Genomic DNA, 21,516 nt, shown 5'->3' with positions numbered 1-21,516 from the left:
TCTCCCTCCAAAGGCTCTGACAGAATGCTGCAGATGTAACTGCAATCTAACCGTGGCCAGGTCGCTTTAGAAGCCCTGGCCGGCAGAAATGTAAGCATCACAAACATTAGAGTGTGCCAGAGGCAATGTGAAAAGGCAGTTTCTGGAAACTAGCGGGTGCCTTCCGCACGGCCTCATCCAGACGTACAAAAGGAAGCACCTGGGCGCTCCCCAGACGAAGGCAGGCTCCAGTCCCGGCCAGCAGCCGAGCTGCAGAGGCCCCGCTGCCCCGGCCGCCCCCGCCTAATCCCTCGGGCCGCGGAAGTGACGCAGCGCGCCCCGCCCCCGCCGCCAGAGCCGCTGCTGCTACCGCGGCGGGCGAACCTGCAGGAGGCGGCGGCGGTGGCGGCGGCGGCGCCGAGGCCGAGGGAAGATGGCGGACGGCGTGGACCACATAGACATTTACGCGGATGTGGGCGAAGAGTTCAACCAGGTACGTGCGGCAGGGCCCGGGCCCGGGCCGCCGAAGCGGGCGGCGTTGCGGCCCGGAAGCTGAGCCGGGGCCTCCTCCGCGGGCCGCGAGCCGGCGCGGCTGCAGACCGTGCGCCTTTGCCGCCTGTGGGCCGCGCCGCCCGACTCCGGCGCGGCGTCTCCCTCGCCCTTCGTTCTACCGCGTCGTTTCGCGGGCCGCGGGCGCCGTGGCCGGACGCGGGGCCTGGAGCGCGGGCGCGGGCCTCCGTGCAGCCGCCGCCGGCCCCTCCCTCGCCGCCGGCTCGCAATCCCCATTGTTGGCGGCGGCCGGCGGGCTTCCCGCCGCGTTAGGCCCGGGCGGCGGGGCCGCATGTGCGCGGCGCGGAGAAAGGGCGGCCGCCGCGCCCCCAGCCCGGCCGCCGGGGCGCGCAGGAAACCCGGCGGGGCGCGCGCCGTCGCCCCCCAGTCCCCCGGCCCTGCCGCTCGGGCTCCGATTCCTCCCGTCGCTCCATTTTGTCTCCTTGTCCGCGCACTGTCGCCTCATGGAAGGCCGCGTCCACGGCCCTTTGTATCCCGCGCGCCCGGTCTCCGGGGCGCTCCCGCCCGCGTTTGCGACAGGTCTCGGCGCGGCGCCTTCCTCCTCCTCCTCCTCCTCCTCCCGCCTTCTGAAGGTGGCTTAGCCGAGGGCACCTTTGCAACAAGTCCTTTGACTCTGGGAGCCATAGGTGGTGTTTCAAAGTCGGGGCGCGCTCACCCAGCCTCGGTGGTCGAGGGCTCTGCAGTGCGCCTTCTAGGCCACGGTCTTTCGTGGTCTTTGTGATGAAAATCCCGGGGCCCAGCGGAAAACTTGGAAGCACGCGGTGGTAGGAATGGAAAGAAAGGGGGGAAAAGAAGAGGCTACTACTAGCTCTCCGGGAAATCCGAGGAGTGCTTAGAATATTAAAAAAAAAAGGGGGGGGGGAGCGCCCCCCCGAAATTCCTGTGGTATGGTGTAAAATCTCTAGACTCCAAATTGTCTCAGTTTTCCAAAGCAGAATGGGGGGGGGGCTGCTTTGTGTTTTGAAAGGTTGGAGATAGTGAAGATGCAAGTTTTTTTTCTTTTCTTTCTCTCGTGTGTGCATTTTTTGGTTTTGTTTTGTTTTGTGTTTTTTGTTTTTCCTCCCCAGCCTAGAGCTGGCCGCGCAGCTGCGGTGTGTGATGCTGGGCATCCTTGCAGATGTTTTCAGAGTAGTGACACAGGACTACTCCGCCGGCACTTCACATTTTCACTTTTCTATAGTAACACTTTTTTTTAAAGAAATCAAATTAAGCCTAGCACTAGTGTACCTAAAAGCTCCACTAAACATTTTTTTTAATTCCATATTTGCATGAGGTGCAAAAAAGTAAAATCCTACTGGATCCCACCCCCCCCCCCCTTATGGATCTTATTTGTAAAACTAGGAGCTCTCTTGTTAAGGTTATTCCCCCCACTCTCAACCCTCCCCCATGGTTTTATGGCCTTGATTTAAAATGTTAGCAAATAATTCAAAAATGATGAGCTGATAAATGTTTCTCACTCCCTTAAAAACTACTATAACCTATGTGATCAAGCGTTTAAGTTTTACGATCGTTGTTCCTTTTTGTGTTTGCGTTTTTGTATTTGATTGCCTGACTTGTGTCAGTTATAAATTAGAAACTGATCCTGAGTGCTGCCCCCTTTTAAAAGTCAGTAGACAAAAAGTCGTTGGGAATTTTTTTTTTTTAATTTATCAAATGAGTTTAATCCATCCAACAGAGGGCTATTCCTGCAAGTTGACCCTTGAGACCAGACTATCTTCATTAGTTTTCCTTACATGAAAATACATATGCTTTGCTTTTCTACTGCCACAGAAAAGACAACTTGACACAATCGAAATTGAGCTTATTCAGTATCTTTCCATGAAATTTTTTTTAGACTTTGCATACTCAAGTTGGGATGGGCATTTTTCTTCTTCATATAGCTGGATAGAATGATACTTGCTTATCCTACCCTATTCAGTAAGTGATGCAGACTGAGCAGAAGGCAAAAAGAGATTAAAATTTTTGTGGCCCTGATAAACTACTGCTTCATAAGGTTCTTTTTTAAAAAACAAAACTTTGTGTTGACTTGTACCTATAGCATTACATCTCTTTTTTTTGTTGTTGTTATCATTTGCATAGCACTGGCTTTTGTGTTCTTGCTGAGATAATTCTTGTGCAGAATATGGCCACGAAAGGATAGTTGGTCATTTTTAAGATTCATCTTGGTTTTTTCACATTGTTACACATATTGAAATATTTGTCTGAGTTTTCATCAAAACTAGAAGCAACCACAAAATTATGGCTGATTTAGTTTGCACTCAATTAACTTTTGACCTTATTTTGATTGCTGTAGTAAAAATTGACTTACTGTAGTTGAGTAAAATGTCTTACTAAATATATTATCAGCCTTATTTGGCATCTGAACTGCTGTAAACATTTTAAGCCCTTGTTCTTTAATGTGAGTTGCATTTTAATTGCATTTGTATGATGTGAAATTCTATGTATTGAGTATATTCTATTTTCTTCTATTTTAAATGGTCTTTCATTGAACTTTTTCATGTGTATTTTAGTAAACACAATATAAATCTGTTTTCAAAAGCATGAGACATTCAGCTATCCCAGAATAATTTGGGGATAGTGTTGTGAATTAATTAGTGAAACTATTATGATTTTTTTATTTACCAGATGAATTTAATAAGAATAAAGTTGGGGAAGGGAGAGAACTCAAGGGGCTCAGCTATTTATGGAAACCTTCTTAGTTCTTAAATCAAAAGTCTTTGGGTGTAAACAGAGAGTTGAATTTGAAATACTTCCAGATCTCTATATATTACTTGATTTTTGAAGTTGTGAAGAAAGTGATTCTGTTTCAGCCTCTAAAGTGTATCAGTTTAGTTTGAACTGAGATTTGTACTCAACTGTAGCTAATGACCCAATATTTGATAACTGTAGACTTTTTTAATTTTAACCAAAATAAAAACATTTTAAAATGTAATGTGTTCAATATACATTTCTTGAGTATCTGTTAAAGGCCAATATGGTTATGAAATTTAGATAGTCGGGGCCGGGTGGTGGTGCACCTGGTTGAGTGCACATGTTATAGTGCCCAAAGACCCGGGTTCGAGTCCCCGGTCCCCACCTGCAGGGGGAAAGCTTCACAAGTGGTAAAGCAGGATTGCAGGTGTCTCTCTATCTCTCTCTCCCCTCTCCATTTCCGACTATCTCGATCAAATAAATAAAGATAATTTTAAAAAATTTAAAAACGAGAAAAAGAAATTTAGATAGTCTACTTTTATTGAGCATTGTATTGTAGGCGAGACAATCTACTTAATAAGGACCCTGACAGGTCTAATAATAGTCTGACAGGTTGTGTTTTAGAGACAGCATTCCATATGTATCTTTTTCTGTAGACAAGGCCACAAATCATCAGTTTTCTGAAAATGTTTGTAGTGTGTACACTGAATGAAGTACACTGATTTTGTTTAGGAATCAAAAGTTGTTAATGTGGAATTTTTCATTGATGACATTACTGATTTAGTAATCTAGCCTTTGAGATTTAAAATGAAAACATTTATAAATAGTGGCTGGGTAGGTTTTTTTAAGTTTATTTATTTATTTATTTATTTATTTATTTTTGGATAGAAACAGTAGTTGAAAGGGAAGTGAAGATAGAGGGAGACACCTGCAGCACTGTTTCACTGCTGAAGCTTCCTCCCTGCAGGTGGGGACCAGGGGCTTGAACCCAATTCCTTGTACACTGTGTTGTATGCTCAACCAGGTGTGCCCCTGCCTGGCCCCAGAAAATCCTTTAAAACAAGGCTGCAAGATCAAGAATGAGGTAAAGATTGATACAAAAAATTGGGTAGAAATATTTAGGGGAGCTAGAATTCTGTATTTATGAGAAGTTACAGCTTTCTCTAAATTGTCCACTTAGGCTTATGTGACACATTTTTGTAATAAACTGGTTTGTTTATGGGGACTGCAAACTAAATTTAGTATTTACTTAGGACATGTTAGGCAAAACTAAGAAAGTGATTGTTTTTGAACATGGTAAATACATATTAGATTACCTACCATTGGATATTGCATGCTAGTATTTATCTTAGTATTGCATGTTAGTAGTTCTCTTATATTTTGTAAAAGCAGATGTAACCACCCACTCTTGTATTTCTCTAAGTGGAGGTGACAACTTTTTTTTTTAAAGGGCTTTGAAACAAAGACCTTTTGCTTTGCTGTTATTAGCAGTATCATGCAATGCAGAATGGGCGTTACTACAGGTTTAGAACCACCAAAGCAGTATTAGATCTTTCAGGGGAAAATGACTTTCACACAAAGCTGTATTACACTTTTATGGGAGATGATTAAAGAAACTATGTCTAAAATGAATGAGGAGGGAAAGTAGTCATAAAAAGGGGACTGAGTAACACTCTCTTAAAAAATAGACCAATAGAATTTTGATTCTTTTAAACTTGATTTGTTAGGACAGAAATTTAGAGGGAAGGAGGATTGATATGGGAGAGAGGCACCTGCAGCATTTTTTTTTTTTACCACTTGTGAAGCTTTTCCCCTGCAGGTAGGGGCCGGGGGCTTGAACCCAGGTCTTTATGCACTGTAATCTGTGCACTTGGTGGGTGTGCCACCTTCTGGCCCCTGTTCACTTTATTTTTAAGTTTTTTTTTTTTTTTTTTAAGATTTTATTTATTTATGAGAAAGATAGGAAGAGAGAGAAAGAACCAGACATCACTCTGGCACATGTGCTGCTGGGGATCGAACTCAGGACCTCATGCTTGAGAGGCCAAAGCTTTATTACTGCGCCACGTCCCAGACCACTTTAAGTATTCTTCATTATTAAACTACTACTAAGGAAAGGAAATAGTTATGATCAGGCAACCTTTGGTATCTAAAATAGAAGAATAATGTTGATACACTTCTGCTTTAGAGTATCATTAAAATTTCCTGGTGGTCAGCTTGGAGAGATAAGTCATGCAAAAAACTTATGTCTGAGACTGAGGTCCCAAGTTCAACCCCTAAGAAGAGCTGAGCTGGTCTTTCTTATTATCTTTCTGTATCTCTCATTAAATAATAGTAACCTAAAGGTAATACTGGAAAGACTTTACATAGGAGAATTTGACACTGCTGACAGCTTTTGACAAAGTAGAGATCATTTTCCCTTTTGTTCACAGACTTTCATAACTAGCTCTTTTTAAATAATTTTGCATAGTTTCAGATATGCATGTTTAGTGGGACAGAAAGTAGAATGTGCTCTGTATTACTGCTTTTTAATATGAAGGATAGGTGTGATATGCGGAAACTGAAAAGGAGGATGGATTACTGATAACTATCAAGAGTGCTTCCTTGAGTTCCATTTTTAGCTTTGTGGCTAATGCATTCAGATTCATCAATATTTTTTCACCAAATCCAAAGGCTGTGTGGCCTTGGAACAGAGTGAAGCTAACTGGTCCACATGGAGATCAGACCCCAGGACCATGGTCTAATTAGCATCATACTTCCACCAATTGGAACCATTCCAACTACCAGACCAAATGGCTGATCCTAAATATTGGTAGAACCATAACAGTATGGAAAATTGATTGGTGTCAACATAGGAATTCATGGACGGACAAAAATAGTAAGTGATTGTGATTCACCAGGTTAGTGTAGCTGTAATTATACTTATTGTCTACTATGTAAAAATTTCATAGATTTACAGCTAATTAAAAATAAAGTATGTTAACCTATTTCATGGAAGTGTAAGTTTAAGTACTTTCATTTTAGTCCTGCTACTCAGATCATATATTATGATTATAGTGTCTGCTGAGAGTGGAGCCACAACCCCCTTCCTTTGAATAATAATAGTAATAATAATTCTGCTTGATACACAGAACTGAATTTGAAATGCAAGAAAGGATAAAGTTCTTGCTGCCCCCTGTGGGAAGCTTTTTAGTATTTTTTTTTAAGTTTGTTTATTTGATAGAGAAATTGAGAGGGGAGAAGAGAGATAGAAAGACACCTGTGGTCCTACTTCACCACTTGTGAAACTTTACCCCCTGTAGGTGGGGACCAGGGGTTTGAACCCGGGTCCTTGTGTATTATAATTATAACATGTGCGCCCAACCAGGTGTGCCACTGCTGCAACCATTGCTGCCTTGAAGCTTTAGCTTCACTGAGATTTCATAACAAGACTTATCTCTCCTCTTTTTCTTTCTTTCTTTCTTTCTTTCTTTCTTTTTTTTTTTTACTGTCACTGCAATGTTGCTTTCTTTTAATACAAATCTCAAACGTTCTGAAAGATTATTTTGGTACTGCTGTACAGAGTGAGATCATGGTATTACTCAGTGACTTGTCCTAGTTTCTGTCCATTTTGCTAAAGATGGCTTTGTTCTCTGACTTTCCTTGAGAACTTGGGTCCCTCAGTAAATGTCTTACAGACATTCTACCTCATGCCAACATGGTTGTATACAACTTCTGTTAAAGTTAGTGAGTTGGGTAACTCAGTTATGCAAATTACATGAAGATAACTACAAATTTCAGGTTCCTTTGACTGTGCACATGTATTTCTTCTTAGGTGTTTTTCATCTTTTTCTTTAAAAAAAAACTTATTCCCAATAATAAGACAGTTCCCTTGAGCACTATAGTAATATTTTGTTGATCTGTTCATAATAGTATTACAAATATTTTCTCTTGATCAGTCTCTACCTGTGATAGGCCCTAAAGCAGTTAACTCTTTATGTGCCATTTGTATAGCAATTCATCCTTAGTAAATTGTATGAGTGGGGGAAATCTTTATGTGTGCTGTGCAGTTATGCAGATTACGTGAAGATAACTACACATTTCAGGTTCCTTTAACTGTGCACATGTATTTGTCCTAGGTGTTTTTCATCTTTTTCTTAAAAAAAATCTTATTCTCAATAATGTAATTGCCTCTTTTGTTATTTTAAATATTCTACCTCATGAGTGGATTAAAGTGGTGAAAAAGAAGGAAGATAAAATACAGCTTTTCTGGCCCAATAATGGTTATCAGAGACTATTTAAATATTCAGTATTCTTCCAATACCTGCATTTTATTGTTCCTGTGCTTATTTACAAATTGAGCCTACCTGTCAGTTTTCTCCTGCTCACATAATGTGTTTTCCTCTTCTTTGCTTATCACTTAGGTGTGTAAATGGCATCCACTAGGCATTAATTCTGCTGGTGATATTAATTGGCAAAGTCTGGTTAGATTCTTGTTCATAACACTGTTCTCTTGCTAATTGACTAGATATTTCTTGCTAGTTGACTAGATAAGAATTCAGGTAAGCAATAACTTTTTGTTAAATATGATGGATGAAACTATTGCTAAATATGAATCTGTATGGTCTTGTCTGCACTTTCTTTCTCTTTGCCTTGTTCATTTGTTACAACATTTTGAATCATTTACATACACATTTCTTCATTCTGGTCCATGACTCAGCTTACTTACCCTTTTTTCCTAAAAAAAAAAAAAAAAAAGTGTGTGTACACACACTCACACACAAACACAGGCTTTCACAAGATCCTTAATGCCATAGAAAATAAGTTGTACTTTTCTGCAATTGAATATTTGAAGATGTGTAACGATACTGGGTTGGGTTTTCTTTTTTTTGGGGGGGGGTCGATTAATTCATCTTTTTTCACTTAGGTATTGTTACATTTAGTTATGAGTAATTTACTTCCAAGGAAAGGTTTATATTAACTTTTGTCTCTATATCATTCTTTTCCCAGAGGAATATTACTTCATACACTGTAATTAATCAGTGGGGAAAGTGGGAATTTTGTTATCTAGAAATTTATTTTATAGACAACCCTTCAAGAATAATCTGTAACATGAAGTGAGAGATTTGTACTGAGATCTTTGGGCTTTTTTCTTTTAACAAAGTTGATGAATTTGTATTCAGATCTGTCTTGTAAGTCTGCCTGCTGTATAATCTAGACATCATATCTATATCTCAGGAAGCTGAATATGGTGGACATGATCAGATAGATTTGTATGATGATGTCATATCTCCATCTGCAAATAATGGAGATGCTCCAGAAGACCGAGACTATTTGGATGCTCTCCCTCCAACTGTTGGTGACGACGTGGGTAAAGGAGCTGCACCGAATGTTGTCTATACATATACTGGAAAAAGAATTGCATTATATATCGGAAATCTAACATGGGTAAGAAAACTTAATAATGTGAGTTAAATTTGGTAATTTAACTTCTTGAAATGTTCCAGAAGTTTTTTTTTTCCCCCTCTCCAATTTCATTAGAATTTGAGGGTACTATTATACCACTCTTATCCTATGGTCTTGTCAGTGTTTCCGTTTTATAAATGAATAAATTAAAAAAAAAAGAATTTGAGGGTACTATTGGAATCTCAGAAGTCATGACACATTTTTGCATAGAAAAATATGGTCATGGGGCTGGGTGGTGGTGCACCTGGTTAAGTACTTACATTATAGTATGCAGGGACCCAGGTTCAAGCCCTTGGTCCCCACATGCCAAGGTAAAGCTTCACGAGTGGTGAAGCAGGACTGTAGGTGTCTCTCTGTCTCTCCCTCCCTCTCAATTTCTCTGGTCTACCAGATATAATAAATTTAAAAATATTTAAAAACATTATAAAAAAGGAAAAAAACAATCATGACTTTTCTGATAATTCAGTGGTTTAGTTGTTCTTTATGTTTGCTTATTGCTATGAGAAGGCAAATACCTTTAAAAATTTGATAATGGGCAATGGAAATAGCATAATGGTTGTGCAAATAGACTCTCATGCCTGAGGCTCCCAGGACCCAGGTTCAGTTCCTTCTACCAACATAAGCTGAGCGTTGGACTGGCTTTAATTTTTTTTTTTTTTTTTTTTAGTAAAGTCAGGGCCAGGTGGTGACTTACCTGATAGAATGTGCACATCATTATGATCGAAGACCTAGGTTCAAGTGACTGATCTGCAGCCTCCCAATCTGAGTATTACTGGAGATGGTAGCAGCACATTAAGAATGGAGTTGCTAAATAAGCTCAGCTCCCACTTTTGTTAGTTTTGTGATTTTAGATGAGCTATTTAACCTATTTGAGCATGTATAAATCACGAACGATGACAATAGACGTATAAGATTGTTATTTAAATGGCATGTAATCAGTGTATTTTTTTTTTTCATTTTACATTTTTAAGGATTGAATTAATTTTTTTCCCAAAATAATTTCCTTTAAGGAGAGGAACTGAGAAGTGAGATTGGTTAATCTTATTTGAAAAGTTTTAATCCTAAGGATATATACCTTCTGTTTCCCAAAATTTTATCAAGGGATGAATTTGTTGGAGACTAACTGTACTTAGAGTTCTACTGAGGACTATTTTTTTTTTTAAGAATGCATACTATTTTTCTTTTTAAAAAATATTTATTGTATTTATTCCTTTTTGTTGCCCTTGTTTTATTGTTGTAGTTATTGTTGTTGTCGTTGTTGGATAGGACAGAGAGAAATGGAGAGAGGAGGAGAGAAAGATAGACACCTGCAGACCTGCTTCACTGCCTGCGCTTAACCCACTGCACTATAGCCTGACTCCCTATTTTTCTTTTTTTTAAAGAATTTATTTACTGGGAGTCAGGCAATAGCGCAGCTGGTTAAGTGCACATGGTGCAAAGCGCAAGGACCTGCATAAGGATCCTGGTTTGAGCCCTGGCTCCCCCACCTGCAGAGGAGTCGCTTCACAAGTAGTGAAGCAGGTCTGCAGGTATCTGTCTTTCTCTCCCCCTCTCTGTCTTCCCCTCTCTCGATTTCTCTCTGTCCTATCCAACAACAATAATATCAGTAATAACTACAACAATAAAACAACAAGGGCAACAAAAGGGAATAAATAAATATATTTTTTAAAGAATTTATTTATTTATTCATAAGGAAGATAGGAGGAGAGAAGGAACCAGTCATCACTCTGGTACATGTGCTGCCAGGGATCGAACTCAGGACCTCATGCTTGAGAGTCTAGTGCCTTAGCCACTGCACCACCTCCCAGACCACAGGGCTAATTTTCTTTACTCTGAATGTACCCTGAAAAAATTAATTGCATTAATAAAATTCAGGGGTATGTTTTTGATGGTTAATGAAGGGAAATTGTCTTTCAGTGGACAACAGATGAAGATTTAACTGAAGCAGTTCATTCTTTGGGAGTAAATGATATTTTGGAGATAAAATTTTTTGAAAACCGGGCAAATGGACAGTCAAAGGGGTAAGTTCCCCCCCCCTTCCTTAAGATGTTAGTGATTCATGATGACAATTTTTAGAGTGACTCATTTCATATAATTCATTAAAACTAGTGGAGCTAGAAAAATACAGTCAACAAAACAGTCATTTGTTCTTTAATTTTATCCATTTGTTACTGAAATATTTATTGACTTGAGTTTGAAAAAAAATATTCTTTTTTTTTTTTTTGCCTCCAGGGTTATTGCTGGGGCTCAGTGCCTGCACTACGAATCCACTGCTCCTGGAAGCCATTTTTCCCCATTTTGTTACACTTGTCTTGTTGTTATTGTTGCCATTGATATTGTTGGATAGGACAGAGAGGAAGGGAAGATGGGGAAAGATATAGACACCTGCAGACCTGCCTCACTGCTTGTGAAGCGAACCCCTTGCAGGTGACCCTTGCAAGTGAGGAGCCGAGGACATGAACCTGGATCCTTACGCCGGTCCTTGTACTTTGTGCCTCGTGTACTTAACCTGCTGTGCTACCGCCTGACCCCCATAAAAGTCTTCTTATAACTATGGAATGGGGAAAGGTAACATTAGTAACATGAATATTCCATTTATTTATTTATTTATAGCCAGGGCTCCACTTCTCTGGGTAGACTTTTTTTCAGAGAAATAGAAGCAGGAGAGATGCCAAGGTGCTGGTACTCCATGTTGTATACCAGAGGCTCAAACTTGGGCTGCATACGTGGCAAATCAGACACCCTCCCAAATGAGTTATCTTACCTGTCTATCTATCTGTTTATTTATTTATTTATTTAGTCAAGGGCAAAGCATGCCCTGGCACACGTGACACTGGGAATCAAACTTGCACTTGAGAATCCAACACCTTGTGCCACATTTCAGGCTACCTGTTAATTTTTTTCTTTTTCTTTTTTAAATTTATCTTTCATTTCTTTGATAGAGACAGCCAGAAATTGAGAGGAAAGGGGAGGTAGACAGAGAGACCTGCATCACTGCCTCACCACTTGTGAAACTTTCCCCCTGCACTTGGGGACTGATGAATTGAACCCAGGTCCTTGCACATTATAAAATGTACACTTAACCAGGTGCTCAACCACTAGCTCCCCCATTGATTATTTTTGAACCATTTAACTGTGAGTGAGGTAGGACCAATATAGGAGCATTATGAAAATACAGGGTTCTAAAAATAAAGCCAGATTTTCACCATGTATATAGATTGCTCTGAACATTTTAGTGACTGGGCTTTGAGGGCTTTTTTCTAGCACATATTTTATATTTCTAATTACATATGTTACTTATTTTTAAAGCATTTCACTTTATTTACTTTTTTATACTTATTTATTCCCTTTTGTTGCTATTGTAGTTATTGTTGTTGTCGTTGTTGGATGTGACAGAGAGAAATGGAGAGAGGAGGGGAAGACAGAGAGGGGGAGAGAAAGACACCTGCAGACCTGCTTTACTGCTTGTGAAGCGACCCCCTCTGCAGGTGGGGAGCCAGGGCCTCTAACCAGGAGGATCCTTACACCAGTCCTTGTGCTTTGCACCACGTGCGCTTAGCCTGCTGTGCTACCACCGACTTCCCATTAAAAAAGGTTTTTCATTGTGATTGTGGTTTACATGTGTCTGATGGTTAAAGGTTAAGCATCTTTAAAGTGGCTTTATTCATAATGACCAAAAAATGAAGCAACCCAAATGCCCCTTCAATTAATTAGTGGAGAGTGTGTGTGTGTGTGTGTGTGTGTGTGTGTGTGTGTGTTTCACTTAGGACAGAAACTGAGAGGGAGATACATGTCATGTTGGGGATTAAACCAAGAACCTCGGGTATGCAAGTACCAATTGGGGTTTTTCTCCAGCCACATAATTTTTATCCATTGCACCACCTCCCAGACCACGAGTGGATTTTTAAAAATGTGAGGGAGTCGGGCAGTAGTGCAGCGGGTAAGTGCACGTGGCGCAAAACACAAGGACCAGCATAAGGATCCCGGTTTGAGCTTCACAGGCAGTGAAGCAGGTCTCTTTCTTTCCCCCTCTGTCTTCCCCCTCCTTTCTCCATTTCTTGCTTACAACAACAATGAAAAACAAGGGCAACAAAAGGGAAAATAAATAAATAAAAATGATAAAAATGTGCTACATGTCTATAATGAAGTATTTCTTAACTGTAAAAGAAAGTGTCGTTATAGATTATAACATACATAAGCTTTGAGAGTGTAAATGCTAAGTGAAAAAAGTTTTTTAAAAAAATATTTTATATATTTACTAATGAGAAAGATAGGAGGGAGAGAGGTGGGGGGGGAGAGGGAACCAGACATCACTGTGGTACATAATGCTGCCAGGGATTAACTCAGGACCTCATGCTCGAGAGTCTAGTGCCTTATAGCCACTGTGCCACCTCCCAATTTTAAAGAGCCACACATTGTGTGATTCCATTTATAAGAAAGGCCTAGAATAGACAGATCCATAAATAGAAAGTAGATTGGTGATTCTTTGGATCTAGTGATGGGAGGAAATGGAGCAGCACCTAATGGGGATGTATTTATTTCTGTGGTAATAAAAATATTCTATAATTGATTGTGATGATAGTTGTAAAACTGAATATCCTAAAAAGCACTCAGTTTTATACTAGACTAACAGTAACACTAATCATTTCTGCCTTTGTCCCTTTATACATCTTTAGGTTTGCCCTTGTTGGTGTAGGATCTGAAGCTTCCTCTAAAAAGTTAATGGATCTGTTGCCTAAAAGAGAACTTCATGGTCAGAATCCTGTTGTGACTCCATGCAATAAGCAGTTCCTGAGTCAGTTTGAAATGCAGTCCAGGAAAAGTAAGCAATCCTCGGAGGCTTTTCTTACCAGATGGAAGTTTAAACCAATGTAGTTGGGAGTTGGGCGGTAGTACAAAGGGTTAAGTGCAGGTGGTGCTTTGGACCAGCTTAAGGATCCCAGTTGGAGGCCCCAGCTCCCCAGGTGCAGGGAAGTCACTTCAGGTCTGCAGGTGTCTTGTCTTTCTCTGCCCCTTTCCATCTTCCCCTCCTCTCCCCATTTCTCTCTGTCCTATCCAACAACACCACCAATAATGACTACAACAATAAAAACAAGAAGGACAACAAAAAGGGAATAAATAAATATTAAACCAATGTAGTTAAGATTTGTTAGCTGTTGTACTATCAGAGGCATCTTGATATTTTGTTCATTATAGAAAGTATGTGTTTTGAATTTGATTAATTTTTGGTTATGATAGGGTGGTCTCATATTGAACGCCTACTCCCATATTTTTTCCTCTAGATGTCATCAACCCAATAATATACAACAATATATAAAATTTTTTAAAAATATTTAATGAGAGGGATAGGAAGAGAGGAAGAACCAGACATCACTCTGGTACATGTGCTACTGGGAATTGAACTCAGGACCTCATGCTTGTGAGTCCAGCACTTTATCCACTGCCACATACCTCCCAGACCACATAAAAAATGTTTTATAGTCCTGCCATCCTTGTCCTACCATTCCCATCCTAGAGAAGGAAGAAACTGCATTCTAGTTCTTAGGTTGGAGGAAAATTGTATAGATATATGTTATAGTAGGGGAGAAACAGATAACTAGAAAATACTAGCTGCGTGGCACCAAGATTATTCACTTCTAGGTATAAAGTGAATATAGAAAATTTGCCATGGGGACTAGGCGGTGGCAAACCTGGGCCTGGGTAAGTGCACACATTACAGTGCACAGGGACCCAGGTTCAAGCCTCTGGTCCCCACCTGCAGGGGGTAAAACTTTGCAAGTGTTAAAGCAGGGCTGCAGGTGTTTGTCTCTTTCCCTCTATCTCCTTCCCTCTCAGTTTCTCCCTGTCTCTATCTAATAATATATAAATAATACTAAAAAAAATAAAAAGAAAGAAATTTTTGTTTAAAAAATTTTTTGCCGTTAGACTTCTAAATGTTACCGCTTCGTTAAGATGAATGAACATAAAATACACAGAAATCCTAGGGGTTATTCTTGTTTTACTATTTCAGAACATAAGACTTAAGGTTGTGCTATAAAATGTAGTGCTTGTTGAAGTTCAGGTTTCTGTGGAAGAATTATTCTTGGTTGCTGTACTAGTATTTTGAGATGGCCTATATTCACTTACTGGCAATCCATTTAAGCCTGCATGTTTTAACATTTCCAAATAACTTAAGTAGATGCGACTTTCCTAGCCAGTACTTCTTACTTGGCTAGACCCAGCGTAAGCCTGTGTAAGCTAAATAGTATGCAGTGTGAATGAACTTTGAAATAGCAGTATTTCTAATAACTGTGGTTACATTTCAGAGAACTATTTTAATAAATGCTATTTATGAGTATTTGGATATTTGCAGCTACACAATCAGGACAAATGTCTGGGGAAGGTAAAGCTGGTCCTCCAGGAGGCAGTTCACGCGCAGCATTTCCACAAGGTGGTAGAGGACGGGGCCGATTTCCAGGGGCTGTTCCCGGTGGGGACAGATTTCCTGGGCCAGCAGGACCAGGAGGGCCACCCCCACCTTTTCCAGGTAAATTTTTTCTTCAATTACCATGGATAAAAATCTGTCTACCTCTTTTCCTTGTCTTTCTTTTTCAAGTAATGCATTATTAATGTGACTTACTCTCCTTGTTATGCTATTTTTGGAATCCAGGAAATTTGATCAAGCATCTTGTTAAAGGAACTCGGCCTTTGTTCCTGGAAACTAGGATTCCATGGCATATGGGGCACAGCATAGAGGAAATACCCATTTTTGGCCTAAAAGGTCTTTATTTTTCTCCAAACTTGCTTGACTTATATATAGAATATTTACATCCGTCTTATTTTCTTAGCTCTTAAAAATCCTTTAAAGACCATTTTCCCTCGTTTCACTTTCTAGCTTGACATCAGAGTAGAATATAAGGTGGGTGATTTCACTGTAAGACGTGTGTACACTGAAAGATGGAAACTATCTCTAAGTGTTGTAGTCTTTCTTGGTCTTTTTGTTAATTAATTTTTCTTAAGCATAAATTGAGCTAGTTAACTTACAGATATGCTTGACCTTTGTAGTAGTTGTTGTAATATTTACCATATGGGGTTTGATTTGTGAGTTATGATTTAAATATAATCTTGCCATTAAAAGGTTAAAATACTTTATTGAAGTGTTTTTTTTTTTTTCTCTCTCCCCCCCTTCTCTCCCCTTCTCCTTATAGCTGGACAGACTCCACCACGTCCACCCTTAGGTCCTCCAGGCCCCCCTGGTCCACCAGGTCCTCCACCTCCTGGTCAGGTTCTGCCTCCACCTTTAGCTGGGCCTCCTAATCGAGGAGATCGCCCTCCACCACCAGTTCTTTTTCCTGGACAACCTTTTGGGCAACCTCCATTGGGTCCGCTTCCTCCTGGTCCTCCACCTCCAGTTCCAGGCTACGGTCCCCCTCCTGGTCCACCACCTCCACAACAGGGACCACCTCCACCTCCAGGCCCATTTCCACCTCGCCCACCTGGTCCTCTAGGGCCACCCCTTACACTTGCTCCTCCTCCACATCTTCCTGGACCACCTCCAGGTGCCCCGCCACCAGCTCCACATGTGAATCCAGCTTTCTTTCCTCCACCAACTAATAGCGGCATGCCTACATCAGATAGTCGTGGACCACCTCCAACAGATCCATATGGCCGACCTCCACCATATGATAGGGGTGACTATGGCCCTCCTGGAAGGTAAGCCAGTGCCTATGAGAGTAGACGATATATTTGATGGTAAATAATATTCTGAACTTCAGAGGGAAATACAAACTTGCTCCTAGATACTTTTTTAATAATTTTTTATTAGAAGAGGTAGTAAGTATTCTGTGGTGAGGAGCATACTGTATACACAAGGTTGGGAGTGACCGGGCACTGTTTCTGATGTAGCCTTGTGATTTAAAGCAAGTCACTAGGTCCTGGGAATTCATCTCTGTCTGTCTAAGTTAAAAGAGACCATAATAAAGACAACATAAGCAACAAAGGGGGTTCTTGAATATTGTAACTAAAGTCTGAATCTCATTTTACATTGGTGATGCTACACCATACTGCTGTTAAGTATTATTTATTGATTATCTCATGCTAATCAAAAGTTTTTTGTTGAAGAGAATGGTTGGGGGTTGGTCAGTAGCACAGATAATGCACAACCCAGGTTGAAATCCTTGGCCCTCACCAGCAGAGGATTATCTTGACAAGTGGTGAAGCAGCACTACAAGTGTCTCTTTTCCTGTCTTCCCAGTCGCTGTCTATTTTTCTAAAATGGCCCCCAGGAGCAGTGGATTTATAGTGTAAGCTTGGTACCAAGCCCCAGTGATAACCCTGGTGGCAATAAAGATTAAAAATGAATAAATATTTTGAAAAACGAAGAGTAACCTTTGTTCCCCCTAAAAAAAGATTAATATTCATCTGTCTGCTCTGCCACATATTTGATTAAAAGATTGCTCTTCTGAGGTCACTAGTAATGCTTTGTTTTCCTTAGAAAAGTGCCTTAGGGATAGGGAGACAACTTAATGGTTATGCAAGACTTTCCTGCCTGAGCCGCCAAAGGCCTCAGATTCTACTCCCAGCACCATCAGCCGGAGTTGAGCATTGCTTTGTTAAAGAAAAAAAAAAACACATAATTGCTAAGTTTTTGGGTTGTTGGAAAAGTCATGACACATTTTTGCATAGAAAAGCACATCACGATTTTTCTGCCAACCCATCAGTATACCTTCTGTTAACAGTGTGGTAACTACATATTCAGTGCTCACCCTTAGTTTGTAAGAGTGAGGTGACTTAGTGTGTTGGCACTTTAAGGTTTGTTTTTAAACTTTGAAAGTTCGTTTCCTTTACACAAATGGAACTTCTATATTATTAGGTTTTCAGAGATATTGTTAACTAGCCTCTTTTTTTGTGTGTTAAAATTTGAGAGCAGCACAAGTATCTCTAGTTATTTATTGGCTAGAGACAGCCAGAAATTGAGAGGGGAGGAGGAGATAGGAAGAGACAGACACCTGCAGCACTGGTTCACCACTCCCAAAGCTTTCCCCTTGCAGGTGAGGACTTGGGGCTCAAACTCAAGTCCTGGTACAGATCAGATGTCTCTTTGTCTCCCCTTTCCCTCTCAACTTTGCCTCTATGCAATAAAGTAAAGTCTTTGTAATTAAAAAAGAAAATCTTGGGATTTTAGTCTTAGTGATGTTTTTATATTTAGTGAGTGCCTTTTATTTGCTAGATATTAGGAATTCAGTGGCATACAGGAGTTTAAGAACTTCTTTCTCCTGAAATTGTATTCAGAAAAATATACTAATCAGAGAAAATCCGATGCCTGTCTTTGCTTGTGTAGAGCAACAGTTTTTACAGTCTACATTTGGGGATGGGGGCGGCGGAGGGAGAGCCAGCACATAGGAGCACACAATTTAAATTTGATACTGGAGTGGGGGTAAAGCCAGAGCATCTCTCTGGCACATGTGATGCTGGGGATCTAACTTGGGAGGATATTCTGGACAGAAATGTAATGTTCACTGTGCCACCTCCTCGAATGAATTAAGACAATTTATCTGTTTTCTATGACTAAAAAATATTATACATGGATTTGTGAAAACATCTGTAAGTACATCATTTCTGGCGTTCAAACAAGATTTCTGATTTGCTATTTTATTTCACTTGAAAGATAATAGACCAGGAAGACAGCATAATGGCTATGTAAACAACTTTAATGCCAGAGGATGCAAAGTCCCAGGCTCAGTCGCCTGCCCCACCATAAACCAGAGCTGAGAAATGCTTTGGTGTTTTTTGTTTGTTTTGTTTTGTTTTAACAGAAAGATAATGGTGTAAAAGAATTTTGCTTAGATTTGGTCTTTGTAGAATAGTGTTCTTCAATCTGGAAAAATTGCTACCAGTTCCAAGCCACCTGTCAAAGCACTAGTATGAATTTGTGTATGCACTATTATGACTAACTTGGAAATCCATTGCATGCTGTTTTAAGACTCATTTAATTTTTTAGGGAAATGGATACTGCAAGAACACCACTGAGTGAAGCTGAGTTTGAAGAAATCATGAATAGAAACAGAGCAATCTCAAGCAGTGCTATTTCAAGAGCTGTGTCTGATGCCAGTGCTGGTTTGTATATTTGTTAATATTTCTCATTTATATTATTATTAGTGACCTAAAACTTTTGTCTACAGTGTTGAAGATGAGTTGTTAACATGTAATTATTTTTGTATTCCCATATCATTCATTACCTGGACTTAAAAGACATTGAAGGAAACTAAGTCACAGTATAGTTATAGCAAAGAGCCCTCAGGAACTTTAAAAAAAAAAAATGTATCAATAATAGAGAAAAAATTTGTGCAGCAGTCTAACATATCTGATACTGGATCTCATACTTGAGGACCTCACGCTTGTAAGCATGAGGGTACTCAAGCCACTGTGTCACCTCCTGGGCCACAAGAATAAAAAAAAAAAAATAGCCAGGAGATAGCACATTTCCATGTGCAGGGACCCAGGTCTAAGCATCTCATTCTCTTTCTGCATGGGGGAAATTCATGGGTGGTGGAGCAGTAATACAGGTATCCCTCTCCCCCTTCCTCTCAATTTCTCTCTGTCTATAAAAAATTAAAAAATACTGAAAAGAATTAAAAAAAAAACACAAAAAAACTAAGGCATAGACCAGAGTACCACTGCAACTTTTCTTTAGTCATCAGCACCTTTTGTACCTATATAGTTCTACCTTCCTTTCTCTCCCTTCTCCTTCCCCTCTCCTCCCCCACCTTATTGTGTAGAGACAGACCAAGAGGGAAGAAACATCACGTTACCACTCCATTGCTAGTGAAGCTTCACCTGTGTGTGGAACTGGGAGGCTCGGACCTAGGTCCTAACACATCATGATAACAGTATGTGCTCCACTGGATGAACTATCTCCCCTGCTCTGAAACATTATTCAGTGTCAGAGACTGAATCCAGGCAGGGGCTGTCAAAAGAGTTTCATGCTTTACTGCTGAACCACCTCCTCGGCCCCCTGCAAAGTCAGTTTAAAGTATACTCCTTTGTAAAATGCCTCTGCTGCTCCTTCTCATCTTTTTTTTTTTTTTTTTTAATCCCAGGTGGTTTGGTGGTATTTTTGAAAACAAAATTTGACTTTTGCCACTCTTTCCCTTACAGGTGATTATGGGAGTGCTATTGAGACATTGGTAACTGCAATTTCTTTAATTAAACAGTCCAAAGTATCAGCTGATGATCGTTGCAAAGTGCTCATTAGCTCTTTGCAAGACTGCCTTCATGGAATTGAATCCAAGTCTTATGGTTCTGGATCAAGGTAAAACTTTCCTGTCTCATGTCTGTTTAAGACTGCTACTTTGCAACTAGAAAAATACTGCGTTTGGGGCTTTGAAATAGAATTTTGATTTTAACCACCTGCTCTTTGCTCAGTAATTTAGAAATTTTAAAGAATATATTTTATTAATTATTTTTAATGAAAGAGAAATAACAGGACATTCCACAATTCTGGCTTATATGGCTATATATTGGGGATTGAACCTGGGGCTTTGGCATGAAAAATCTTTTTTGCATAACCATTATGCTGTCTCTCCAGTACTAGAATGACTTTTTTCTTTTAAAACTGATTCAAAATTGTCAGTGTTTGCTTCAAACCCTTCAAAAGCTTTTAGTTAGTCTTAGGATAAGTAGTCATCGAGACCCTTTTTGTCTTCCGTCTCCTATACCACACCCCCTGGCTCCAATATTATTTAATTTTAATGGATTCCTTTTTCTCCATTTTGACACATAAAGTGATTGACCACCACACTGTTTCTGTACTTTATAATTCCATCATCTTGGTGCCCTTTCTTTATATTAGTACATACATGAAAAGATGGAAAGGGCCTTTTACCTGTCAGATAAATCTTTTTAAACAGTGTTGGATGCTAAATATTTCTTCAACAAATGAGATAGTGGTCAGGCGTCTTCTTTTTAGCATCATTAGTGTTTTTTGAAAAGTAAGTTCTCCTTCCTTTAAAAAACAAACAAACAAAACAGTACCACTCAGCTCTGGCTTACGGTGGTGCTAGAGATTGAGTCTTGAAACTTTGCTGATACAGGCATCAAAGTCTTTGCATAACCATTATGCTATCTCCCCAGCTTGAAAGATGTCTTTCATATTTTTGGATCAGTTTTTAGTGTGTTTCTTTCTCTAATTAAGTAACATTTTAAATGGTTTCCCAGTCTTTTCTTGTGGGGAGATACACATAGGGGTTTGTGTGTGTAATTTAACTGAGTACTTCTCAACTGGCTTAATAGTGATGCTGGGGATTAAACCTGGACCTCAGAGCCTCAGGAACTGAAAACCATACCCATTACTCTTCCCAGTCCTCTAAGTGGTTACAGTTATTAGATTATTCTTCTACTTTCCATCCTTTATTCTACCCCCAACAAATATGTTCTTTTTTAAAATTTCTTTATTGGGGAATTAATATTTTACATTCCACAGTAAATATAATAGTTTGTACATGCATAACATTTCTCAGTTTTCCATATAACAATACAACCCCCACTAGGTCCTCTGAAGGACCTGTATTCTCCACCACCACCACCACCCCCCCCCCCCAGAGTCCTTTACTTTGGTGCAATACGCCAATTCATGTTCAGGTTATAACAAATGTATATTCTTTTTTTTTTAATTATATTTATTTATTTTTCCTTTTGTTGCCCTTGTTGTTTAACATTGTTGTGGTTATTGATGTCATCATTGTTGTTGGCTAGGACAGAGAGAATGGAGAGAGGAGGGGAAGACAGGGGGAGAGAAAGACAGACACCTGCAGACCTGCTTCACCGCCTGAGAAGCGACTCCCCTCCAGGTGGGCC

General features: G+C 40.0%; 1 protein-coding gene across 3 annotated transcripts in view; it reads left to right on the top strand.

Moving 5' to 3' along the window:
• Positions 1–310: 310 nt before the first annotated feature.
• The window catches only part of CPSF6 (cleavage and polyadenylation specific factor 6), a 34,036-nt gene continuing 12,830 nt past the window's right edge, over positions 311–21,516 (top strand). For 2 of the 3 annotated variants that reach the window (XM_007528402.3, XM_016190534.2), the window contains exons 1-8: positions 311–472; positions 8,455–8,664; positions 10,600–10,703; positions 13,359–13,504; positions 15,035–15,208; positions 15,870–16,374; positions 18,662–18,777; positions 19,819–19,972. In XM_007528402.3, coding sequence (XP_007528464.1) covers positions 413–472; positions 8,455–8,664; positions 10,600–10,703; positions 13,359–13,504; positions 15,035–15,208; positions 15,870–16,374; positions 18,662–18,777; positions 19,819–19,972 — 1,469 coding nt within the window. In that variant the 5' untranslated portion in view covers positions 311–412. Of the gene's footprint in view, positions 473–8,454; positions 8,665–10,599; positions 10,704–13,358; positions 13,505–15,034; positions 15,209–15,331; positions 15,443–15,869; positions 16,375–18,661; positions 18,778–19,818; positions 19,973–21,516 lie in introns of all 3 variants that reach the window. The other variant, XM_007528400.3, reaches the window with a different exon arrangement.

The sequence above is a fragment of the Erinaceus europaeus genome, chromosome 7 (assembly GCF_950295315.1).
Source record: "Erinaceus europaeus chromosome 7, mEriEur2.1, whole genome shotgun sequence".
Classification (NCBI taxonomy): domain Eukaryota; kingdom Metazoa; phylum Chordata; class Mammalia; order Eulipotyphla; family Erinaceidae; genus Erinaceus; species Erinaceus europaeus.
Note: the sequence above shows the minus strand (reverse complement) of the source record. Positions and strands in the feature narration are given on the sequence as shown.